General features: G+C 41.3%; 1 protein-coding gene across 2 annotated transcripts in view; it reads right to left on the minus strand.

Annotated features, from left to right (window-relative positions):
- The window catches only part of ADCY2 (adenylate cyclase 2), a gene marked incomplete at its 5' end in the record, with an annotated part of 400,073 nt that overhangs the window by 82,880 nt on the left and 289,283 nt on the right, over positions 1-27,910 (minus strand). For both annotated transcript variants that reach the window (XM_080803421.1, XM_080803420.1), the window contains 3 exons: positions 17,926-18,023; positions 19,906-19,975; positions 27,213-27,293. In XM_080803421.1, coding sequence (XP_080659547.1) covers positions 17,926-18,023; positions 19,906-19,975; positions 27,213-27,293 — 249 coding nt within the window. The remainder of the gene's footprint in view (positions 1-17,925; positions 18,024-19,905; positions 19,976-27,212; positions 27,294-27,910) is intronic.

The raw sequence follows: 27,910 nt of genomic DNA on the forward strand, positions 1-27,910 counted from the left end.
TCAAAAAACCAGCTTCTAGTTCCGTTGATGCATTCTACTGTATCTCTATTTTCTATCTCATTGACCTCTGCTCTGATTTTGATTATTTCCCTTCTTGTGTGTGGAGTTGGCTTAATTTGTTGTTGATTCTCCATAAGATACCTGGGAATAAACCTAACCAAAGAGGTAAAGGATCTGTACTCGAGGAACTACAGAACACTCATGAAAGAGATTGAAAAAGACCCAAAAATATGGAAGAGCATTCTATGCTCATGGATCAGAAGAATAAACATTGATAAAATGTTTATACTGCCTAGAGCAATCTATACTTTCAATGCCATTCCGATCAAAATTCCACTGGCATTTTTCAAAGAGCTGGAGCAAACAATCCTAAAATTTGCATGGAATCAGAAGAGACCCCGAATTGTTAAGGAAATGTTGAAAAAGAAAAACAAAACTGGCGGCATCACGTTGCCTGATTTCAAGCTTTACTACAAAGCTGTGATCACCAAGACAGCATGGTATTGGCATAAAAACAGACACAGACCAGTGGAACAGAGTAGACAGCCCAGATATGGACCCTCAACTCTATGGTCAAATAATCTTCGACAAAGCAGGAAAAAATGTACAGTGGAAAAAAGACAGTCTCTTCAATAAATGGTGCTGGGAAAATTGGACAGCTATGTGTAGAAGAAGGAAACTCAACCATTCTCTTATACCATACACAAAGATAAACTCGAAATGGATAAAAGACCTCAACATGAGACAGGAATCCATCAGAATCCTAGAGGAGAACATAGGCAGTAACCTCTTTGACATTGGCAACTTCTTTCAAGATATGTCTCCAAAGGCAAAGGAAACAAAAGCGAAAATAAACTTTTGGGACTTCATCAGGATCAAAAGCTTCTGCACAGCAAAGGAAGCTGTCAACAAAACAAAGAGGCAACCAACAGAATGGGAGAAGATATTCGCAAATGACAGTACAAAGGGCCGATATCCAGGATCTATAAAGAACTCCGTAAACTCAACACACACAAAACAGATAATCATGTCAAAAAATGGGCAGAAGACATGAACAGACACTTCTCCAATGAAAACATACAAATGGCTAACGGACACATGCAAACATGTTCATCATCACTAGCCATCAGGGAGATTCAAATCAAAACCACATTGAGATACCACCTTACAACAGTTAGAATGACCAAAATTAACAAGACAGTAAATAACGTGTGTTGGAGAGGATGTGGAGAAAGGGGAACCCTCTTACACTGTTGGTGGGAATGCAAGTTGGTGCAGCCACTTTGGAGAACAGTGTGGAGATTCCTTAAGAAATTAAAACTAGAGCTTCCCTATGACCCTGCAATTGCACTACCAGGTATTTACCCCAAAGATACAGATGTAGTGAAAAGAAGGACCATCCGTACCCCAATGTTCACAGCAGCAATGGCCACAGTCACCAAACTGTGGAAAGAGCCACGATGCCCTTCAACAGACGAATGGATAAGGAAGATGTGGTCCATATATGCTATGGAGTATTATGCCTCCATCAGAAAGGAAGAATACCCAACTTTTGTATCAACATGAACAGGACTGGAAGAGATTATGCTATGTGAAATAAACCAGGCAGAGAGAATCAATTATCATATGGTTTCGCTTATTTGTGGAGCATAAGAAATAACATGGAGGACATGGGGAGATGGAGAGGAAAAGGGAGTTGGGGGAAATTGGAGGGGGAGACAAACCATGAGAGACTACGGACTCTGAAAAACAATCTGAGGGTTTTGGAGGGACAGGGGGTAGGAGGTTGAGTGAGGCTGGTGGTGGGTATTATGGAGGGCAGGTACTGCATGGAGCACTGGGTGTGGTGCATAAACAATGAATTCTGGAACACTGAAAAAAATTTTTTAAAAAAGGAATAAAAGCTGCCATCCTGAGTGTTGAAGTCAAAAGAAAAAAAATATATACTCCATTTATGTTTAAAAAAAAAAAGATGAAATTCAAGTGAGACATTCAAGGAGAGGTCAGGTGGTGTCTCAGACTGCAGTAGAACCTTCTACCCATGAGGCTGGCCAGAGACACTGAGGAGACAGAAGAATTGGCACAGAGAACAGAGCAGCAACACAGAGTATTGATGCATGGAAGGTTCAGATGGAACTCAGCACCATGCGTGCACGGCTGTGAGTCCACAGCAAGGGAAACAAAACAGATACCAGTGCCTGTGGCCATCATGATGGGAAGGTTCCACTGTGCTCACACCCTCAAATACCTCCTCTATTATGCGATGATTTACACATCACTCAAGGTCAACAAAAGCTTGGCTTCAAACCCAAAACTGAGCCTGACTCAGTGGTGCGCTGGGCACTGAGTTATCTGCTAGAGTGAATTCCAGTGCTTTCAAGTACCTAGCCAGATAATGGTATTTGTTCACATTTCATGAGTAATGCTAAGTCTCTGCTAGACAGGTGTATATACACCAAGTATACCTCGTCCCATGCTAGGCTATAATGATAGACAAATAAGGTGTCATACCTGCTTTGAGCTGCTTACAGTGCAGTGGAGGTACGCACCTTATGTCCTTACTTCCCTTCCCTAGAATATCCTGCTTTCAGACAGCACTCTAGTCCTCAGTCTCTGGCCAGAAGCCACCAATCTCCGGCCAGAAGCCACCAGTCTCCTATCTCCCCAACACATAATCTCAGAGCCTCTTGGTTAGCCAGTCAGTGTGGGGGGAGGGGAGTGTGAAACAGTCAACAACGCAGAGGAAGGGAGGCCTGCTGCACTCTTAGGACTGAAGAGGGACAAGGTAACTCATCTGCTGAATTTGTGTTTGCCAGCTTTCTTACCCATTTTTATAGGACAGCTCTGATAGGCTTTCTCTGATTCTGTGCTACCTGGTCCTTTCTGGTATCAAGGTAATATCGGCTTCATCAGGTTGAGTTTAGAAACATTACATTTTTTTCTTAGGTCTGAAACTGTTTAAATAACACATAAGTGGTCTCTTCTAGAAGGTTTGGTAAATATCAACTGTAAAACCATCTGATAAGAGTGATGGTGGTCATGGTGATGGTGATGATCTTGATGATAATGGTGAGGGTGGTGGTGATGATGGCGACAATGATGGTGATAGTGACAATGATGGTGGTGATGGTGATGACACTGATGGTGTGACGGTGATGGTGGTGATCTTGATGATGACGACGGTGGTGATGGTGATGATGATGATGATGGTGATGATGATGATAATGTTGGTGATGGTGATAATGACCACGATGGTTATGATGGTGATGGTGGTGAAGATGGTGGTGATATGAAGATAGATTACTCTGTGCCAAGCACTATTCTAAAGGCTGTATATGTAGAATTCACTTAATCCTCACAATAATCATGGATAACATTTACTATCATTACCTCATTTTACCAAGGAGAAACTGAGGCCCAGAGAAGTTGAAAAACTTGCCTGAAGTCATACCTCTATTAAGTGGTGTGGTCAGGATTTATGCCCATTCGGTTGTATTCCTGACCCAGATTTGGTTTTTAGGAGTAGACATTTCACATTTCTGTATGGATTATTGGCTCTATTTCTTAAGTCAATTTTGATAATTTTCCTGGAAAATTTAGATTTAGATTTTCAAATGTAAAATATTCTACATAATATTCTTTTAATTTTAAAAGTCTCCATTTTTGAAGCATTGTTTTCTTGACCTTAATGTCTTTTTTCTTTTTCTCTCTAGATCAGACTTTTGAAGTTTTTTCTTGATTGTTATTTATTGCCAATATTTTATATTTTCTAACAAATGCACTTAAGGACATAAATATTTCTATAACTACTGCTTTAGCCTAATCCTACAGCTTTTGATTTGTAGTTACTCATTGTTGTTCTTCTCTAAAAAGCCTATAATTTCAACTTCCATTTACTTTTAATACAAGAGTTATTCAGAAGTCTAATTTATAGATTCCACAAGAAGATTATTTTTGATCTGTTCCTGTTACTTCTAATTTTATTAGATTTGACCAGAGATTGTGGTCTCTATTATTTCTACTTTAACAATTTATTTTTCTCCTAGGGTGTGATGAACATGATTTACTTCTATTGTATCTCACAGATTTCTAAAAATGTTATGTATTTCTTTTTGCTGGAAACAAAGCATGTTCCCTAAATATGTCTATTGTCAGAGCCGGATGAGTTAGTCGGATTCCCAGTGGGCTGACTTAATGGTTCAATTTGGTCTGTCAATTTTAGAATGTATTAATATTTTGGGCTAGGATTGTGGGTTTGTCAATATGTCTGAACATTCTAATGGTTTCTCTTTATTTCAAAGAGATGCTGGAGTGTGTGAAGGTTTACGATTGTTAAGTCCTCTTGGTGACTCTAGCATTGTACAAGTCTTTCTTTTTCTTGTGCTGAATGCCTTCTGCTTGATTCCATGTCATCAGAAATTTTTATTCCTGCAGATTTCCTTTTCCTGTAAGTTGTTCCCCAGAATAGCTGTTTTTCATCCTTATTTTTTACCTTTCTTGTATTTTAATTTTAGCAAGATCTCCTGTACTAGTACAGAGTTGGCCTTAGGTTTTAGCCTCAATCCTTGAGTCTCTTTCCATGATAGGACATTTTAATCCACTCACAGTTATGAAATTTGGCAATATTTTCTTAAAGTGTTCAGTAGAATTCACAAATAAATCACCATGGTGGGAAGTTTTCTTTGAAAGAAGGTTTCAAAGACAAAATTTAATAAATTTAATGGATATATACCCATTAAAATTTTCTATCCCATTATGTGTCAGTTTTGGTAGAGTTAAGAATTTTGCCATTTTAGGCAAATTATAGACCTTTTTGGTCTTGAGTAATTTGTAATGTTCCTTATTTATTCCACTAATGTCTGTAGGATCTGTAGTGAATCCCCTTTTATTCCTTATGTCATTAGTTTGGGTGCTCTGTGATTCTGTGATTCTCTCTCTTTCTTGATCAGTCTTGCTAGTGGTTTAGGAATTTTTAAACTTTTTCAAAGAACCAACTTTTGCTTTATTAATTTTCTGTATTGGTTATTTTCTATTTTATGGATTTCTTCCTTCTTTAGTATTTATTCCCTTCTATTTGATTTGCTCATCTTTTTCTGGTTTCTTAAGTCAAAACTTCAACAACAAATTTTAACCCTTTTTTCTTTCCTAATACAAGCATTTTAAAGCTACAAATTTCTCTCTAAACTACTGTTTCAAGCTATACCCCATATTTTTGGGTAGGTTATATTTTGATATTAAAAATATTTTCTAATTTTTCTTGTGATTCTTTTTATTTGACTCATAGGTTATTCAAAAGCGTATAGATTAATGCTGAAATATTTGGGGACACTTTAGATATTCTGCTCTTCTTCATTTCTATTTTGATTTTGGTGTGGTTAGACATCACACTGTAAGATTTTTTTTTATCTTTTCAAATTTACTGCAATCTTTACAAATATGTCAAGATGCTTCTATGGCCTAGCATATATTTTGGCTGTGTTCCATGTGTAGTTAATACCACATGTATTTCACAGCTGGGTTAGTGTTCTACAAATATCAGGTTCAAGGAGTACATAATCTTGTTCATATTTTCTACATCCTTATTTATACAATAAGCAAGCAAAAAGGATACTAAAAATCTAATTGTTATTGTAGATTTATTAAACACTTTGTTTTTTAACATTTTTTCCTTTTATGTATTTCATAGCTCTGTTTTAGGCATTATGCACATTTCATTCCTGATGATTTGCCTCTTTCATTATTATTTAATGTCTTTGTTGATACTTGTTTCCCTTATGTCTACTTTGTTATTACCCTATGTACAGTAACCTTCTCACGTTGTTTAGATGGTACATGTCTTCTATCCTTTTAACTCTATCCCAACTTCTTTTCGTACTTAAAATGCATCCCTTGGGGGTGTCTGGGTAGCTCAGTTGGTTAAGCGCCTGCCTTTGGCTCAGGTCATGAACTCAGGGTCCTAAGATTGAGCCCCACTTAGGCTCCCTGCTCAGTGGGAGTCTTTTTCTCACCTCTCCTTCTGCCCCTTCCCCCTCCTTGTGTTCTCTCTCTCTCTCAAATAAATACATAAAATCTTAAAAAATTTAAAATGCAACCTTTGTGCTACTGATAATGCTTTTATAAACATTGGGGTGCATGTGTCCCTTTGAATCAGTACTTTTGCGCCCTTTGGGTAAATACCTAGTAGTTCGATTGCTGGGTCATAGGGTCATTTTGTATTTAGCTTTTTGATGAACCTTCATATTGTGTTCCAGAATGGCTGCACCCATTTGCATTTTCACCAACAGTGTAAAAGAGTTATGGAAAGAGCCCAAATGTCCATGGACTGATGGATAAATAAAGAAGATATGGTGTATATATATGTGTGTGTGTGTATATATATGTGTGTGTATATATGTATATATATGTATATATAAACATATATATGGTATATATGTGTATATATATGTGTATATATATATACGTATATATGTATATATATACGTATATATATATATACACATACACACACAGGGGAATATTACTCAGCTGTCAAAAGAATGAAATCTTGCCATTTTCAATGACATGGATGAACTAGAGTATATTATGCTAAGTGAAATAAGTCAGAGAAAGACAAATACCATATGTTTTCACTCATATGTGGAATTTAAGAAACAAAACAGATGAACATAGAAGGAAAGAAAAAATAAAATAAGAAAAATGGAGAGGGAGGCAAACTATAAGAAATTCTTAACTATAAGAAACAAATAGCATTGCTGGAGCAGAAGTGGGTGGAGGAAGGGATAACTGGGTGATGAACATTAAGGAGGGCACTTGATGGAATGAGCACGGGGTGTTGTACGCAACTGATGAATCACTAAATTGTACCCCTGAAATTAATAATACACTGTAGTTAACTAAATTGAATTTAAATGCTAAATAAAGTAAGTTATGACTATCAGACATGGCTCAGGAAGAAATAGAATCTCTGAATAGATCTATAAAAGAGGTTAAATCAGTATTTAAAACAAAACCCAAACCAAAAATTACTTGCAACGAAAATTCACACCCAAATGGCTTCACTAGTGAATTCTACAAAACATGTAAAGAAGAATTTTTACTACTTTTTAACATCTTCCAGAAAATAAAAAGGATGGAACAGTTTCTAACTGATTCTGTAAGGCCAGCATCACCCTCATAACAACATCAAACAAAGATTTCATAAGAAAACAAAACTGAGACCAATGTGTCTTATAAATATAGACACAAGGACCCTGACAAACTATTAGGAAACCAAATCTAGTCACATATAAAAAGGATTATATAATATGACAAAGTAGAATTTATCTGAGAAATGCAAGGCTGGTTTAATATCTGAAAACCAACTAATGTATAATACACTATACCAATAAAGGAAAAGAAACCCGTATGATCATCTCAACAGCTGTTGAAGAAGCATTAGATAAAATCTGACATCCTTTTATTATAAAAACACTTAAGAAACTAAGATTAAAAGGGGGGATTTCCTTTATCCTAATAAAGGCATACATGAAAAACCTACAGGTCACATTACGTTTAATGATGAAATACTGAACGCTGTCCTCCTAAAATCATGAACAAGAATATATGTGTGCTGTGACTACTTCTGTTGACATCACACTGCAATTTCTAGTCAGGGAAATTAGGCAAGGAATTGCAATAAAAGACATCGCATTGGAAAGGAGGAAGTAAACTTATCTGTATTTGCAGATGATATGAGTTGGCATCGAGAACATTATGTCACAGCCTGAGATTTAGACCCAGAGCACCTCAGACCTATGGCTGTCCAGTTCTGAAGTTTATAGTTCACTGGCATTTTGTTCAGATGGACCACTCTTCCCAGGGAACAACAAACACCATGAGGCAAAGTAATGGCTGGCCAAAAGCTCTTAATTATAACCGTTTACCCTGACTGCTCTAACAAAACCATGTCCAGGCTCATTAAGCATACCCAGATGTTTGTGTAGAAGAGTAAATTTTAATTAACATGCTAGCTGCAAAGCTGTTTCTTCTTAACACACAAGCATAATTGATTTATGAAAAGCACTGAAAAGCAAACTTGACTCTTCCCTGTCAGGAGGTGAGAACAATTACACTTTTTAGTGATAGTTTTTGACTTTGGCACTTAAATCAAGTGTTTTGTTACAGTATGTGGAAAAGGCTGATTTGAGACAAGGTCCTTTCTCCTTTCTGGTTGTTTTTTTTTTTTTTTTTTTCCTGCAGTCAATTTATTGCTTACAGGTGGTCCAGATGTGGGTGAGAAAACACATTTGCAGGCAGGAAAAATCCAGCAGAAATACACCTGCACTATCTTGCAAATATCTGAAAGCTGTATTAACTATAAACTGTTTCTGTGGGTAAATAATCGTGCCTTTACCTGGAATTCTGTTCAATGTGATGACTTCCATGGCCCTCTTCCCTCCTTGCCCTCACCTCTTTCCCCCAAGGACGATGCAGATTCTCCCATCAACGCTCTGTTCACACCTGTTATGTGGTGTTCCGCGAGGATGATATGAACTCAGGGAAGAAGGTTTTTTTTCTCTTAACTGTAAGTTACCATGCAGCCATAAAACCCCCTTTATCTCTCTTTTTTTAAGTGACAGGTGATAGAACTTTGAAATGAAAGGGAATTTGATAAGAAAAAAAAAAAAGTCAGAAGCTGAGAAGGAGAAGAGGCATTTAAACATTCATTGTCATTACAGACCACAGGAGCCTTTCTCTAATAACAGGACTTAGGAACTTTGGGACGTTCTGGCCACTTGAAGGTCCTGTGAGGTGGCGAAAGGGAGAAGGAACTGTATTAGGCAGAGCAAAAAGCCTCCACTCCACAGCAACAATAAGAGCTGAAGATTTGAAGTTTCAGACACATCATTCCCCCAGAAGACCCACAGTCTCCTCTTCCTATACTCATTTCTTAGGTGAGCCCATCCCATCTGATGGATTTAAATATTACCCGCATGCTGGGTTTCCCATATTGTGGCTCCTCCATTGACCTGGGACTCACGCACTCCCTCCCTCTGTGAAGGTCTAGCACTGGGCTGTCTGGGATGCACACACAGGTCTCTGATGTCCAGACCTGAGTCCTTGATTCACCGCCCTCCCCACCTGCTCTCCCCCTAAGATTCTCCCTTCCTGTTAAAGGGCAACGCCATTTTCCCAGTTGCTCAGGCTGAACCCCGACACCAAGACCAACATTAAAACCCCCACAGAACTCGGCTTTCTCTTATCGCTCGTATCCCGCCCAGTAGCAAGACCGTCTCCACCGTTCTTCACAAGCTACCCCGCGGTTCCCGGCTGCTCGGCTCCTCTGGTGCCGGCCACCGCCTCACCTGGTCTTCCTGTTTCTAAACCCCGCCCCCCTGCAGAGCGGCAAGAACAATGCTTCCAAACATACCCAGATCCCATCCTCAGCTGAGAACCTTCTGGAGCTTCCCGTCACACTTAGCATCGGACCCCAGGTTCTCCCAATAGCCTGGGAGGGTCAACACCACCTGCCGTCGCGCTGCCCCTCAGACCCCATCCCGCACAGCTCTCACCTGGCTCCCTCCGCTCCCACCACCCTGGCTCTTTGAACATACCGTGGGTCCCCTCATCTGGAATGTTCTTCTGCCAGAGAGCCACACAGTTCCCAGCTCAAGTCGCTCGGGCCTCTGCTTCAATGTCACGTGATTCGTGCTGCTTTCCCTGGTCGCTCTCATCGGAAGTGCCGCCCTCCACAGCTCCAGAGTGTCCCATTCTGTCTCATTTTTTCTTAAAGATCATCACCGCTGAACTATCATATGTGTATTTGTTTACCGCATCATTGTTGCGCCGCCTACTAGAACGTAGTTATGAGAGAGAAAGGGCATTTCGGGGCTTGCTGGCGCTTCCCTGCATCTCTAGCGATGCTTAGTATCCGGCAGCTCAGTAAATAGTTGCGGAATGACTCCACATGTGCCTGGGTGCATGTGTGTGCTTCTATTATGAATTTCGATTTCTATAGCAAATGCTCAGATATATCCCCGGGTATAAAAGTGAAGGTCTGTGACCTGTTCCACTGAGTGAAAACATGCTCAGCACCATTTTTCTTGTTAGGGTTCCTCATATCCTACCAGACCACTGATACACAGCTAAAGGCAGCACGAATCCGTTTTCATTCCTGGAGAGAATACTGGTTTTCAGGAATTCCATTTTTCATGACGACAGCATTTTCCGATGGGCGCCCCGCCCTACGGAGCAAAGCCTACTCCTCCCAGCCTCCCTTGGAGCCAGGTTCACGCATGTGACTAAGATCTGTCTTGGGTTGTAAACCCAAGTGGCAGGAGGTAGCTTCTGAGAAGTTTCCGCAAGAGGCAGCGGTTATGAATGCTTTCTGCCCTCTGCCTCCGGGTCTGCTCCTCCCTCGTGTTGCTCGGAATGTGGATGCCGCCGTCGCAGAGAAGGAGGCTGAGGAGTGAATTCTCGTGAAAGCAGGGGTGTGCGCTGGCGGGGTCCGGTCCCCCAGAGAATCCAAGGGATCGGGGCGCCGCACTGTAACCTTTGGCCTTTGATTAATGGGGAAAAACTAAACTGCCACCTTACATTCAAACTACTATTTGTGAGTCATTTCCTCACTTTCCGATGACCTGAATCCACAGCAGAGTACGGGTGATCTCAGCAAAACTGTCAGGTTCGTTTCACCTTGGACAGTGAGAACTATCTCCTCCCTCCTCCTCCCTTTCCTTTCCCTCCTTCTCTCCCCCCCCCCCTTCTCTCTCGTTCTTTCCTTCCTGCCTGCCTCCTTTCTTTATTTCCCCTAAAATTCATACCCATTCACTGGGAGTAACTTACTTTCTCAGTATCCGATATTTGGATCTACCAGTTTGGCTGCCCACCAAAGAGAACTGCCTCCATAATTGTTATTTTTCCATCATTTCTGTTCAGAAAATCAAGTCTACTTTCAATGGACATGAATGATTCTCCCACTAAACTTTCTTCTACTATTTTCTCCTTTTCGGAGATAAAACCAAAATGAAAGTGACTCTTCTGAAATGACTATTAAAGAATTAATGGGCATGGATTATTCAAATAAATAATGGAATAAGTATCAAAGAATTTCAGCAAAAGTAATAGATCTCACATATTTAAGATTACAATTATTAATTCTGCTTAAGTAAAATATCATTATCTTAATTTAACTTGGGCTAATAAAACACATGATATTTAACTATATTTTATTAGAAAAAAATCATTCTTATTGTAACAATTGCCCATGCCTGGTTTAATCTACTTAGCTTGGCAGACAATATGAATAAAAGTACTAAGAACTACAAAAACAATTCAGGCTCCGGGCGCCGGGGCGGCTCAGTAGGTTAAGCCTCTGCCTTCAGCTCGGGTCATGATCTCAGAGTCCTGGGATTGAGCCCCACATCAGGCTCTCTGCTGAGCGGAAAGCCTGCCTCCCCTCTCTCTCTCTGCCTGCCTCTCTGCCTACTTGTGATCTCTCTCTGTCAAAAAGATAAATAAAATCTTTAAAAAAAACAATTCAGGTTTGATCATTTTTGGTCTTTGAAGGTAGCTCACATTTCTGATAAAGTTATATAGTACAAGGCAGACAGAAGGAAGAGAACAAGCCTAAAAAGAGGAGTCAACCAATAATTTAATTACAACTATTCAAATTCTGAGATTAGAGCCAGATTATGATTCTGTGTCAAACAGGGATGATATCTGGCCCTCTTTTAGGCAAACCTTTCCCCTTGATTATCACTTCGAGGTCATGCATTCTTCTATTAGTAGTTATTCATGCACTCATTCATTCACTTATTAGTCATTTTTCTCCTTTTTCCAAAAAACATGAGGCAGTTTCTCCAAAAGAAAACAAACAGGGTGCCCGGGTGGCTCAGTTGGTTAAGCGACTGCATTCAGCTCAGGTCATGATCCGGGAGTCCCAGGATCAAGTTCCACATCAGGCTCCCAGCTCAATGGGGAGTCTGCTTCCCCCTCTGACCTCCCCTAATATGCTCTCTCACTCTGTCTGTCTTTCTCTCAAATAAATAAATAAATAGTTAAAAAAAAAAAGAAAACAAAACAAAACGAGTTTAGCACATTAAACAGAAGTGAGGAAGTGAGAAACATCATTATCCCAACGAAAGGTTTCATAAAGTATAACAAAATTACTGTTTTTAGATAGCCGAGCTCATGAAAAGAGAAAATACTCCGTATACAGAGGGTACTCACGAGCAGAATGTGAGGGGTATTGATGCAAAACAGCCCAGGAGGAAGCAGGGGCTGACATAGGCCTTGAAGTGTGAGATTTAATGTCTACCCAAGGCAGGGGTGCTGTCAGGCATTTCCTTAATGGGAAATTGGAACTGAGCTCTTGAATAAAGTCAGGAGCCATAAACCACTGTCCTTCCAGGAAACATAAACACTCTGTCTAGCAGTCTGATAATTTTCAGGGACGTTGACTAACTAGAGTGATGAGTGGAAGCAGAGTCATCCTGAAATGAGATCCCCAATCTTGCTCTGTGTTAAGATGTTAGTCAAACTCACAAGACCTGTTTAGTGAAGGGACCTTGACCTTGACCCAAATTTAACAAAATAATTTGACTTGAACTGGTGAACCCCAGAGGGAGCTGGCAGAGAGACACTGAAAAATATATCACAGTAACGCCTTCATAACTCAGAGTATGTGGAATTTCCATGGACCCAAGCCTTTGATGCCAGTGAGCTCACAGTTAAATTACATATAACCCAAGGAGACGTGCCACCATGAGTCAGCACAGAGACCGCACAGCAGAATTCATTCATTTATACACAGAATGAAATAAGAGAATGAAATAAGTGCTGTATTCATAATACTTACTCAATTTCATACAATGTGTTTATTATGCTAATAAAGGAAAATTAAAAATGGAATCCTTAGGTAAAATATGGAATTATAAAAAATTCATATTTTCAAGAGACCCTAACAGCCGTCTTAGATATAAATAATCACTGAAATTATACACTCAGTGTGGATGAGGGATTCACCAGAGTGAATGCGGCGCAGGGAAATAAAGACATGTAAAGTCTGAGGAAAGAGTATAAGACCTGGAACACAGAACAAACAGCATAATATTCAACGGATAAGATTTCAAGGAGGAAAAAGTAAAGATAGAAGGAATATATAAGGTGGTAATGCCGGAAAACTGCCAAAATGTGAATTTTCAGATGGAAAATCACACCCAGGCCATTAGGTGAAGAAGAACAAATGCACGCGCGGAGGGACGTCCTGAGACCCGGGGGCACCGGAGACACTGGTTGGGTGAAAGGGGATACGATGGGATTGATAGAAGACCTTTCACCAGCAGCTACAGATGATGACATGGACGGGATATCATCATCATAATACGAAGGAAAAACAGTGGTAACCTAGGGTTTTATACTCAGTTAAATTATTATTCAAGAGCCAATGTGAAATAAGGCAGATAAAAATATTTCCACATAAAGGAAAAAACAGGAGCTCTCGCTACTCACAGACCCTCCGTGAAAGAACTAATAAATGACAGATATCAGAAAGAAGGGAAATAAACTTGAATGAATAGTTTTTTTTTTAAAGAGGGTGAGGGTTTTGGAGGGGAGTGGGGCTCGGGGATGGGTGAACCTGGTGGTGGGTATTCAGGAGGGCAGGGATTGCACAGAGCGCTGGGTGTGGTGCATAAACAATGAATCGTGGAACACTGAGAAACTAAAATAAGAGATGGTGAAATAAATAAGGGGATTAAGAATATTCTGGATGAGCACTGAGAAATGCATAGAACTGCTGAACAAGTGTATTGTACACCTGAAACTCACGTGACACTGTGTTAATTATGCTTTAATAAAAAAGGCACTAATAAATTGGTAAAGAACAAGAGTAAATCTAAGAAATACTATGATTACCATCTGCAACAGAAGTTCTAAGAAAAATTACATAGAAGATATCATGATCAACTTCAGAGTATCTTAATACTACATGTATTGAGTTATTACATACATAGATATGTAAGCACATACACTTTATATATGTGCGTTATATAAAGGACTGTAAGTGTGTATATAAAGAGAGAAAGGGAGAGAGAGAGAGCACGCATGCGCACAAGGAGGAGTGAGAAAGAGTGACCCTAACTAGCAAAGGAAAAGAAAGGAATACAGAAAACTGGATCAATCCTGCTGGAGTTAGAAAGTGGAAGGTGTACCAAGAAAAGCAAAGTACTTGAAAAGTAAGAGGGAAAAGTGAGTCCCTACACCAGTAACAAAATCAAACCCATTAATCTATCACATTAATATATCAGAAAACACATCAGATTGAATAAAAAAATAAGCATAGATGCTGTTTAGAGGAGGTATGCCCAAACGATAATGGCTTCAGAGCCCAGAAACAGATCTATAGGAAGGTAACACTGGATTAAATTTGTACCGTCTGGATTGTGCGCACACACATTTATCATCTCACGCTCTGTACGTTGCAGTATCTCTGAAATACTTCACAAGAAGAATTGTTTACAAAGGAAAAGAAAGATGAGGACATTAGTATGGAAAGAAGGAAGGAAGAAGACATTATAATACAACATAATATAATGTTAACGTAATAGGAAGCAGGCATAGGAGGTTCTGGTCTCAACTCTTTCCTTCAGAAGTGTCCGCAGACCTATTCTGAGCTCTGCCGAAGCCGACACAAAGAGGGAAATGCAACCAGCACAGGTTTCACGATGCTGATGCTCAAAATCAACTTGCTGCTCAAGAGAAACATACTAGGAATTGATGACGATGCCTGAGAGAAGGAACTTGGATGAGTCATCTTCAAGATACAACACACAGAAGAGAGATAAGAAAATAAAAGACAGGGGCGCCTGGGTGGCTCAGTGGGTTAAAGCCTCTGCCTTCGGCTCAGGTCAGGATCTCAGGTCATGATCTCAGGGTCCTGGGATCGAGCCCCACATCAGGCTCTCTGCTCAGCAGAGAGCCTGCTTCCTCCTCTCTCTGCCTGCTTCTTTGCCTACTTGTGATCTCTGTCATATAAATAAATAAAATCTTAAAAAAAAAAAAGAAAAGAAAAGACAGAGCTATCTCCTTGATGTTTTCTGAAAAGTGCAATCCCATGAATTATTTGTCTTGGTCCCTGGAAATTTTTGGCTTCTTTAGCATCATCTTTGAAAATGTCCTAGTAGTGGAATTATTGGGTCCTATGGTAATTCTATTTTTAATTTTTTAAGAAACCTCCCTACTGTTTTCCACAGTGGGGCACCAATTTGCAGTCCCACTAAGAGTGCATGAGGGTTGAAAAGAAAAACAAAACAAAATAAAACAAAACAAAAATACTAATTTGAAACGAAATACACACTGCATGTTTACTGTAGCGTTGTTTACAATAGACAAGATATGGACCGGCCCCAATGTCTACAGTAAATGACTGGATAAGGTACACATAGACAATGGAGTATTACTCAGCCATAAAAAAGAATGAAATCTTGTCATTTGTGATCACATGGATGGGCCTAGGGGCTAATTAAAAAAACTCAGAGAAAAACAAATGTCATATGACTTCACCCATACGTAGAATTTAAGAAACAAGACAACAAAAGAAAAAGGAGACAAACAAGAAACCGGGCTCTTAAATACAGAGAATGGTGTAGCCAAGGGGATGCAGGCAGGTGGATGGGGAACGAGATAAAGGGGATTGAGAGGACACTTATGGTGATGGGCCCTGAGTCATGTGCAGAACTGTTGAATCAGTATGTCGTACACCCGAAACGGATAGAACACGGTATATCAATTATACTTGAATAAAAATAAATAAAATATATAGCATAAAAAGGAATTATTTCACTTAGTAATAAAATGGCTGGTTTGAAAAAGAAAATCCTAGTCACTTTCTTCTCTTCCAGTTCCTTCTAATGGGTGATAATCCCAGTCTTAATTATGATGTAGGAAACACAGAGATGTTGATTCAGTAGGAAGATGCAGAAAAATCAGTGAATTTATCACCGGAGAGAAATAATAAGGGCCCAGTTCCCTCGGAATCGTCTCCCTCGTGCGACTTTTCTAATGGCCTTTGGCTCTCTCCGTCGGGAAGCTTTGTGTCCGGCTCAGCGGCTGGTCTCTTCTACCAAGTGGCATAGGCCTGCAACTCCGAAGGGGCTTAATGCATTACCTTTCCTCGGGGTATAAAACAGATACTTTGCTATGGGGAAATTCCACGGATGATTTCGTAAGTCTAGAAGGAGAACCTCTTTGGCCCACACATTTCAATGCAAATTTACGGGGGGAAGAGGAGGTTCACTGGGAACGTCCTCTAAAAGGGGGCAGAGAGCTTGGGAGTGAACATGTGTGAGTTATACCGTGACCTGTTACTTGTACAAATGTCTTTGTGCTGCTTCTCGCTCAGAAGAACGTCCTGCGGAGCGCGGCGGGGAAAGGCAGACCCTTTCTCTCCAGTTGGCTCAGGATCTTCATGAGACAAAATGCTGCCCAGCCTCGGCCTTTCCAGCCGTCCCCAGATGCTGCTGAAGTTAAATGCGAACACACAGCCTGATCCTGCTAGCTTGAAAATGGTTGCTTTGGCCTTTACAGAGCGCTGATAAACGCAAAGAAGATTTGTCTTGGAAGTTTCTTTCTATATCCCCAATTACTGAAAAAAGATAAGAGTTTTGTTTTCTTCTTTTCTCTTAGACTATAGAATGAGAAAGAACCCATTACTTTAGGGAAAGTCGGTTGACTTCTATGGCGTCCATGAAGAAGGTACGAGAGAAAGGCAAGCTAGCAACCCCAGAGTGACTGGATTTTCACCCAGAGATGGGACGAGGAGTCCGCCCCGCACTGTGCAAGTGTGCAGTCTGGCCTCCTCAGTGTCTCCCTTCTGGATCCAGGTGAGCTGCGCGGTGACCGCTTCTAACCAGAAAGGGGGCAGAGAGTGGGCTTCGGGGAGGTGGCATCAGAGGCATGGCTGCATATGGAAACACCCAGAGCAGGTTTTGTCCTTTCTTTTTCTAAATTTTATTTTATTATGTTATGTTAGTGGCCATACAGTACTTCATTAGTTTTTGATGTAGGAGATGGGTTAGCCCAGTAACGGGTATTAAGGAGGGCATGTACTGCGATGAGTGCTGGCTGTTATACACAAAGAATGAACCGCGGAACACGACGTCAAAAACTAATGAAGGGGGCACCTGGGTGGCTCAGTCGGTTAAGCAACTGCCTTCAACTTGGGTCATGATCCCAGGGTCCTGGGTTTGAGCTCCATGTTGGGCTCCCAGCTCAGCGGGGAACCTGCTTCTCCCTCTACCTGCCACTCCCCCTTGCTTGTGCTTGTGCTGTCTCTCTCTGTCAAATAAATAAATAAAATCTTAAAAAAAAAAAAAACTAATGAAGGTTTTATCCTTTCAATACACAATAACGTTACCTGCTTATTAGGAAAAAAAAATCTAGAGATTTTGCTTTTCCTGGGTAGTTTTTGGGCTGCATTTCTTCTACCAGGCACCAAAGTAATACAAAAATCAAGTAAGAAGATTACATTTTTTTAAAAGATTATTTGTTTATTTATTTAGGCAGAGAGGCAGGCAGAGAGAGAGGAGGAAGCAGGCTCCCCGCTGAGCAGAGAGCCCGATGCGGGGCTCAATCCCAGGACCCTGAGATCATGACCTGAGCCGAAGGCAGAGGCTTTAACCCCCCGAGCCACCCAGGTGCCCCTAAATTTATTTTTAAAAAATCCCTATAAGGTGAATCAATATGTCCACATTGAAAATGCAATATTATTGTAACCAAGCATGAACACGGGAGCCACTTAACGTCACAGTTACCGAACGAACGGGCCCTCCCCTGCGGTATGACCCTTCTGCTTGTTAATCTGCATTCGCTTCCACCCTTCAGTATACCTGGGCTCCCGCAGCGCAATACACCGGGCGAGTCCCACTGGGGACCGTAGGTACTTACTTCGGTAATACTAGGATCTGCACAATGAAGATGCAGAAGAAAATGAGACACGCGCAGGTCACGTAGTACTTAAACGCCGGCAGGGCGGTGGCTCGGTACTGAAGGGACAAGAAGGAAACCGTGAGTGCTGCTCTCCAAGAGGGGCGCTGAAACAGTCAGCCCGCAGCCTGCCCGCACCTACTGCGTGCATCCCGGTTGTAAGTGGCAAATGTGGCACAAAATGAGCTAGACAACGGCTGCTCGCCTCTAGCAATGACCGCTTCCTCCTTCCAAATGAACTATGGAAGAATTCCCAAAACCATGACTTTTAAGAGGCTAACTGTTCCAAAGCCCATTTTAAGTCCACTGGATCACTCCAGCAGGGAGAGAGCGCACCGGACCAGAGGGACAAGTGAGTGAGGGGACAGTACTAGCAGGATCCCTGCCTGTGCCCTTGGTCCCCTTGTGGGTCTGAGGTCCACAGCCACGTGGGGAAAGCAGATGGCTAATCTAGTTTACTTCTGAAGAGTATTTTGGAAATGCAATTTCCTCATTTTATTTATTTATTTTAGTCTTTTCTGTTATTATTCATCTCAATGCTACTTGGAGGTAGAAAGGAAATGTGGAAGACGGAGAAGGCCAGCGGCTTTGTTCCAGGTCTCTGATCGTTCTGTGGGCTAGTCTGGACCTGGCTGATGGTCACCAGAAGAGCAGGCTGGGGACAGGTGGACAGAAAGAGAGCTTAAATCCCAAAGCTGTCTAAAATTTGCCTCAAAGTGGGCCCTACAAATATGTAATACCAGGAGACTGTCAGCAAAAGGTACGTTTTAAAATGATGATCACCTTCTGTTTACTTGAATATTATTTTTTTGGTGAATTTTGAGGCTGGATGGCCAGGATAACGTGCGTGCTGGTGAAGAAGCTATGTTTATGTGACTGCAGAAATGCGATTCTGTTCCGTGCATTCAACTGCACTCTTATCTTTTAGCTTCTTCTGGGCTTTCTGTCAAGGTATGAATTGGAATTTCCTTGCGGTATTAATAAAGGAAATGGATTTCTATCAAGCAGGAATCATTTCACATTTAAACAATAAGTAACCCCCAGTATCTGTTAAAGTTATTCGAAGATAAACTGATCAATAATAACGATGAGTTATATCAAACGTCCATTCGGTAAATGGTCTGTAGTCAGCATCTTGATGTAGAGGTAGACAGCTGATCTCACTGACGGCTAACACACAAGATAGTCTGGGTACAACTATGAAATCCAGCGTGCATGGGGTCTGGATATTCTATTCAGTATCCATGAAACAATGAATTTGCTCAAGAGCATTTTTTTTTTTTTCAAGAGCATTTTAAAACCAGTGCTGCGGCTTCTGCCATTAATATAGCAGCTTTTGTTCAAACTAAGCCTGTAATTATAGAGTTGGATGATAAAAAATTATCTCTGCTTTATTCCTTGTTCTAGATCCACACACACAAAAAGGCAAATACGATAAAACTGACCTAGAAGAGTGGCTACTTTTTGGGCAATAAGCACTTAATTCATTTTCGCAAATCCACGTTCAGCATGTCAAGCCCTAATATCTGCTTATTTGTGTGCACGTATCAGACCTCTTACTTCACAGATCACAGTGTGCAAGTGTTTGTGTGCAATAAACACTTAGAAGTTTGGGGTTTCTAATCCTCCCAAACACATGCCGAATGTTACTCCTATCTTTGTTAAAAAATTAAAGTGATTTATGTAACAAACTGCAAACTTATCCCTTTTTTCTTGATTTCTTGAAGGATTTTGTTTTCTTTCAAAAACTTTTTCTAAGAAAATAGGCCATCGAAATATCCAGTTATGAGCTCCTGTCCCCTCTCCTTAGCCTCAGATCTCAGATCTGCTGCAAATGCCATCCCCACCAGGAGTGCTGAGCAGGGTGACTGGCCAGCCAGACACTCAGATTTTTAAAAACGTACACTTCAGAAAAAAAGACTGAGGAAAAAAGTAGCTTACTTCTTTTTCTAGTATTTTATTGTAGAACAGGAGCGAGATCCTCTGAATGTCTTCAGACTTCAGCCACTGCCTGGAAATAAAAAAACACAGACATCATAAAACCAAACTTCCAACCAATGATCTGAAACTTCAAAAAAAAAAAAATCACATGCATTCTTCTTTCTTTAGTGTAAATCATTCAAAATTGAAGATTTTTAAAAAATGCACAATACCAAATAATTAGGTATGCAATCTAGGATTAAAATAGGATGTGCACATATAATATTGGTATTCCCACGTGGCCCTCCTTGGGAAATTAGCTATTGTAAACCAGGTGTGATACCAAATTGAAACTCAAACTCCTCAAATTAAATAACAAGGGAAATAAATCACCAAAAGGACTCAAGTTCAGCAGTAAATTTAGTCCCAGATTTTTTACCAAAATCACATGGTAGGTTCATCCCCTGAAAAATATGGTTCATAAAGAAGTATCATTTTTCTTAGCTTATAGCAAGCAATACATCAGAGCATCAAAGCCATTTAGAGTGTCCTGCAAGTTCTGGGAGAGAAGACCCTGCTTCTTTCACACTTACTGAACATATTTCTATTGTCATGCCTTGCATTTGTATAAGGTAAAAATATTTGCTTGAATGCATTTTCAAAAATGAATAAAAATACCAACACAATAAACAATCAGTTCAGACCATTAACATAGTATGTTGATGCAAACACAAACACTCGGGTGTAATACAAACATATTCCCTCAGTTGTTTAAAAGGGAAAAAAAAGTAAATAAAAATGACATGAAAGTATGCATCCTTACACACTGATTGATTTTTAGAAATCGGTTTTAAGAAGGCAACTGAAATAAACAAAGAGCTTAAGGATAGAACTCTTCTCTAGAACGTTGTGCACACTTTCAAGTGGAACGGCGACACCTGATGTAAGCTCCAGCCAGCAGGCACGTGATGCCTGAAACAGTCCCACACCCAGTAACAAAGTACATGCACGTTTGATGACATAAAGATGAGTGAAATGGAAAGATACACACTCTTAAGTTCATGAGTATAAAAGCTACTGCACAGCAAAGGAAACAGTTAACAAAGCAAAGAGGCAACCCACAGAATGCGAGAAGATATTCGCAAATGACACTATAGACAAAGAGGTGATACCCAAGATCCATAAATAACTTCTCAAACTCCACCCAAAAAACAGAGAATCATGTCAAAAAATGGGCAGAAGACATGAACAGACACTTCTCTAGTGAAGACATACAATTGGCTAGCAGAGACATGAAAAAGTGTTCATCATCGTTAGCCATCAGGGAAATTAAAATCAAAACCATATTGAGATACCTCCGTACACCAGTTAGAATGGTCAAAATTAACAGGACAGGAAACAAGTATTGGAGAGGATGTGGAGAAAGGGGAACCCTCTTACACTGTTGGTGGGAATGCAAGTTGGTGCAGCTACTTTGGAAAACAGTGTGGAAATTCCTTAAGAAATTGAAAATAGAGGTTCCCTATGACCCTGAAATTGCACTACTGGGTATTTACCCCAAAGACACAGATGTAGTGAAAAGAAGGGCCATCTGTACCCCAATGTTCATAGCAGCAATGTCCACAATAGCCAAATTGTGGAATGAGCTGAGATGTCCTTCAACAGATGAATGGATAAAGAAGATGTGGTCCATATATACAGTGGAATATTACTCAGCCATCAGAAAGGACGAATACCCAACTTTTGTACCAACATGGATTGGACTGGAGGAGATTATGCTGAGTGAAATAAGCAGAGAGAGTCAATTATCATATGGTTTCGCTTATTTGTGGAGCATAAGGAATTACATGGAGGACATTAGGAGAAGGAAAGGAAAAGCAAAGGGGGGAAATCGGAGGGGGAGATGAACTGTGAGAGACTGTGGACTCTGAGAAACAAACTGAGGGTTTTGGAGGGGAGGGGGGTGGGAGGTTGGGTGAGTCTGGTGGTGGGTATTAAGGAGGGCACGTATTGTGTGGAGCACTGGGTGTGGTGCATAAACAATGAATCTTGGAACACTGCATCAAAAACTAATGGTGTCTTTTATGGTGACTAACACAACACAATAAAAATTTTTAAAAAAGGAGAATAAGGAAAAACTGAAATCTGTGTATTAAAAAAATCTAGAAATAAATACCAACAAAATATATTATCAACTGGTTTGGGTCATTACACTGAGGAATCTACATTTCTAGTTTCCTACTTCTCTTAAATAAATACTTCTATAATAAAAAATAACCCGAGTTATATATGTATATGCATTAGATATGTGTATATAAACGTGTATATCTGCAAGTGTATTTATTTATTTGACAGACAGAGATCACAAGTAGGCAGAGAGGCAGACAAAGAAAGAGAGAGAGGAGGAAGCCGGCCCCCTGCTGAGCAGAGAGCCAGATGCGGGGCTCGATCCCAGGACCCCGAGATCATGACCTGAGCCGAAGGCAGAGGCTTTAACCCACTGAGCCACCCAGGTGCCCCATCTGTAAGTATATAACCGTATATCTACATCTATTTCTTTTTGTAAAGATTTTATTTATTTGACAGAAAGAGAGAGGGAGAAGCAGAAGGAGAAGAAGAAAGTCTCCCCTCTGAGCAGGGAGTCCCATGTGGGACTTGATCCCAGGACCCCAGGATCATGACCTGAGACTAAGGCAGATGCTTAACTGACTGAGCCATCCAGGTGCCCCTAGCTACATCTATTTCTATACCTATACATCAATACACAGGGAAAAAGTGTATGTGTGTGTGTGTGTGTATATATATATATATCTACATATAGATATGTACATATCTATACATAGATATGTACATATCTATATGTAGATACATACACATACACACTATATTTTATAGTATATATATGTGTGTATATACACACACATATATATATATATATTAGGATATGAGACATAAAATTATATAAAATTATGTTTTATATAGATTTCTAAAAAATGTTGTATCTGTTCAAACACTTATCAATTCACATGAATTTCTTAATGAGGTACTTTTCCTACTCACTGTTGTCTATGGATCTTGACTGCATGAGGTTTATTTGGGGGATAACGATTTGAGGATCCAGGAAAGACGGCCAAGTCAACCATTATCCCTGACCTTGTAACGGGCAAGTGCAGCCAAACCTACTGATACTGGATCAGGGTCTGATGCTTCTCATCAGGGCTGATGACAAGTTAACACAAGATTAACACAGCACATTTGAGGGGGGCTCCTCCAGGTCTACCTGGACGGCCCTGTGCCCAGAACCTCACACTGTGCGTACACCGTGATGGGCTGGGCTATCCCACAAACCCAAACTACAGATAGTGCACTTTCCACAGAGGCACAGAAGTCAATAATGTGTTCTAGAACGAGGGCCATTTAAAGTGAGAGCTATAAAAATACTTTTGGTTCAAGGTTATAAATAAGCTTTAGGTATCAGGGACATAATCTTGATATTTCTTATTTCTGTGCCAACTGCAGAAACGTGGTATTTTCCTGTTTGATGAAACTGGAGAAATCAAAATTTGGTGAACAGCAAAAAGAGCAGAAAATAAAATCCGCGATAAATTTTAACCACACTCATTTTCAGAACTGCGTTCTTATGATGAATATCAAACTATGAATAATGTATACAGGTAACTTACTCAAAACAGGTTTTTTCCCCCTTCATCAAAGAAAGAAAAATCTAGTTTCAAAATGCCCCTGGGTAATCTAAGATTGGAAATAAACTAAGAGTGAAATTTATGAAGTAGAAGTAAAAGCATCCCCACGTCAATCAGCAGAGCCCCGTGCCTGGTGTGGGGCGCCGACAGGGACCCGTGTCCTGCAGGGAGACAGGAAGCGCTCGAGACCAGGCCTCACTTCCCGGGGTCCAGGTCACTTAACACTGAGTTTCCTCAGCCAGGAGCACCGGGTTCTTCTGACCTTTTTCTCAGAAGGAAAGAGAGTACATTCTCCCCACAGGTTTCACCATCCATAGGTTCTCGGAGATGGATCAGTCCCCTTCACTGATGTGCAGGAAACTCAGACATTTATACATGGGATCTGGATATTTGGAATAGGAAAGATTAGTGGGGGTTGATCTAGTCAAATATTTTTGAGAATTGGCACTAAGAGAGGCAAAGAAAGGAAGAGGAAGAAGGGGTGGGAGGGGATGTATGTGTGTTACTTACGGTGTCCTGACATCACTCATGACCCACATGGCAATGGGATGAAGAAAATCAACCCCACTCCTGCATTACGCAATGAGTGATCCTCTACTAATTTACCCCAAGATTTGTTTTTGTTTTTGTTTTAAATGCGAGGCCCAGGTCAAACAAAGGAAATTCTAAATGAGATCCTGACTTGTGAGAGGGGAATCAGTACACCCACATCCTTACCCAGAATTATTCTGGAATGGAAGAATGTCGGTTCTTACAGCAAAGAGGACGCTAAAATAGAGAGAAAGCCACTTTCCTACCATTACGACCTGAAGGTCCGTATCCCCCCAATTTGCATGTTGAAGGCCTAACTGCCAGCGTGGCTCTGTCTGGAGATGGGGCCTCTACGGAGACAATCAGGGCTAAATGGGGTTATAGGGGTGGGGCCCTGATGGGAAGAGATGAACGTCCTTACGACAAGAGGCACCAGAAGCCCAGCCTCGAGCAAGGGCCCTACAAACACAGCAGGAAGGCTTCTGCGAGTCAAGGAGAGGGTCTTCAGCAGCCCACAGTGCTGGCACCCTGACCTTGGGCCTCCAGCCTCCAGAACTGTGAGAGGGAAAGGCTGTCGTTCAGCCCCCGGTCTGTGGTCTTCTGCTATAGCCGCCCCAGCGAATGAGTGCACCTGTCTGGGCAGTACGGAATCCGAACGCTTCGGTGGCCTTGACTGTATGCTCAGGCCCTGGGACCTTGGGGAAAGGTGGTATTCGTGGACGAGTGGACTCTCCATGTGCAAGACCCACCCTTGCTCAGCCCTGGGGTCTGAGATCCTCCAGTCCGTCTGTCCTGCCCTTGGGCATTCGCTCTGTCCATCACACATACTGAATCTTGGGGTGCACGATCTTCTCATCTCGCCAACCCGGACTAAGTCTGAATCTCGGGCACCTTGCCCTGAGCACGTGTGTGGTGATTTCTCTTCTCTCTCTTGGGGCTTTGAGAGGTAACATTGTGCTGTGTCTTGGATGCCAAGCCTGCGCTACCCCCGCTCACAAAATACCCATGAGCGGAGCAGATGAACGCAGACCTGAAAATCCACACCTGAAACACCGTTTCGTGTCTGTCGCAGGACACAACAGAATTGTGCATCAAGCCTGGAGCCCCCATGGTCTCCTCCAGATGACATTCAAAGATCAGAAGGACATCAGATGAGGGAACAAGAGGAGGTAATGATTTGGGCCAAACAGAATAGGACTGAAGCTCATTAGGGAAAACATGGCAAGTAGCTTCCGTTTCAACAACTTGCCTTCTGACTTCTGAGTACAGCGCGACATCTCTCCCGGTTTCATTTCTGAAACGTGGTGGGAAAATGACGACCTAAGCGGTTACACCAGCATTAAACATTACCTTAAAATAAAGCGACACAGAAGCACAACGGTGTTCACGCAACACGCGTTTGAGTACGGAATGATCCAGCACACGCAGAATCTGAAAGCCACCTCCGCCCAAACAAAGCCAAGCCAGTGATTATGTTTTCTAAGGACCACTTGGGTAGGGAACGCTCTAAAAGGTGGACACAAAGTCTCTGAAGCAGGTAGAGGTCCTGCTGGAGGGCGTGCTGAGGCCGACTTCACGCACGGGCTTTCTACTATTACCGTAATTACTGTAATCTGCTAACTTCGTCAGGAACAAGGTGTTCCCTTTCTTCCGATGCTGTGTCTTATTCTGGTGGGTCCCGGAGTGGGAGGTGTGATTTCCTCCGGCTGAATGAACACACCCTTCCACCCATCCCACATGCACTCAGACTCCCCTAGGTTTTCACTGCCAACAGACCCCAGGTAAGCAGGTTTCTCGGGTTGTGATGTGTTGAGGTTTCGAGTGGGGCAGAGATGAGGTTGATTTTCCTATTGCTTTTAGGGCCCAGCAAAGCAGGCCATTTGTCTGGGCACTGCTGGTGTGTCCTGAGCACTCCATGACAGGTGGAAGGCTTTCTCTATTTGGGGCATGCAAAGGGGCTCAGAGACGTGTTAATTCAACCTGCTGGCATCTGTGAGTTGCGTTTCTGGCCCAGCCCAGACACTTGGTTGTGCACAGATGCAATCTCACGCACACGCACCACACCCACATACACACACTCGTGCGATTCTTTCATCAGCCATGTAAGGAGTCCAAAGTGGCTGCTGACAAGGAACACTCTAGAAAAGGTACATATTTTTCAAAGCTGTGTAACATCATTTTGGAAGCAGGGAATTCAAGTGAAAATCATTCTTACTTTTCATGAGTCAATTTCGTGATAAAAATCAAATAGTCTGGTTTCGTAGGATGGAAACTTTTTCATTAAGGCCTTTCATTTGGACCTACTGATGTGTTTGCTACAATTTAAATTAACAAACCCTCACTGAGTGTCTAATGGCACCAGGCACCACACGGTCATCTATCTGCTGCCCTCCAGGAGTTCAGCCATGACACATGGACCTAAGGAGAACTCAAGGCCAACGGATGTAGTCATTATATCCATCCAGGCTGTGAAAGTTAACACCTTCTTTAATTCCCCCCAACCCCCCGCACCTCCTGGACCATTTAAAACCACAATAGCAATTCACAGACTGAAGAGACATTCACAGACTTCACGAGCTCATAGGCTGAATGATATTTTGTCCCCCAAAGAATCTTTCTTCCTCTTGCTGCTGCCCTGAATTCAGATTCTAATGCTCACAACCTTTCTTCGACAACCTAGAACCCAGGTGTGTCCATGTTCCCGGATTGTGCACAGGCAGAAGTGCATTTTGAATATTGAGTGTCGCATAATAACAACTCAGATTTTCCCACCTGGCATTCTTATTGATCTTTAAAAAGTGTTACTTACTGAACACATTTTGCTACGATTTTCCCCTCTATGTTTATATCTCATGCTGTTTTTCAATAATCTACTTGGAAAGTATTTCTTAGGCAGGAATGAAAGATTTTCTAATGACCGAAAGCCATTATTAAGGACAACTGAGGTGAATGGAATAATGGCTTCTAAAAGCATGGCTTTGTCATGGCAAGTATCACAGAGTTTGTGGTGAAATTCATGGAAAATATGAGATGGTTTTCAAATAACAGGGTTTGAAATTAAAAAAAAATGATAATTTAAGATCATGAGGTACTCACTTTTGGGCATTAATTCCATCAATTGCTTGAATCATCCTTTCATTTAATTCTTCTTCAAATCTCTTCTTCTGGGACTTGGTTCTGTATGAAAAGGGAGACATTACGAGAGAGAATGTGACTAAGGCAAATACGAAGTGCGTTTTTCTATGACGCCGAAACCCCCGTTCCATTCTGTCCACTGGGCAAAAAAAGAAAGAAGGAAACAAGAGCCGAGAAGCAGCCTTTCCTCTATCAACAAGCAGGCTCTCTGGGGACTGAGAGAGGGGACCAGAGCTGGTGACGGATACAGTAAAGTGTTGCCTCACAACGTAGTCACTGAGACGGAAATGACACCCGACGTTAAAAAGCAGCTGGAGATATATTCTTGGTGTTTGTGATAAAAGAACTTTGTGTCCGAAGAGATGCATTAGCTCTTGACCTGTTGCCTCCATAAAATTTACTTTATGACAGAGCACACTGGCTTTGGAATTCCCCTGCAAAAATCTGGTCTGGTTGAAAAATAAACAGTTGCTCCTTGTTCATGTTTCCCTTGGTCAATTTTCAAGAATTTGCAGAACGACAGTCTTCTCTGAGGCATCTGAAAGCTTCATTGTAGGCATTTAGAGCTTCCTCAGTATTTGAAAGCACTCGTCATAGGAAACCCCACATGGAACTGGAGACACTCAGTTGGTCTTAGAAGAAAATAATCTTCAGCCATA

Source organism: Martes martes (genome assembly GCF_963455335.1).
Source record: "Martes martes genome assembly, chromosome: 5".
Lineage (NCBI taxonomy): Eukaryota > Metazoa > Chordata > Mammalia > Carnivora > Mustelidae > Martes > Martes martes.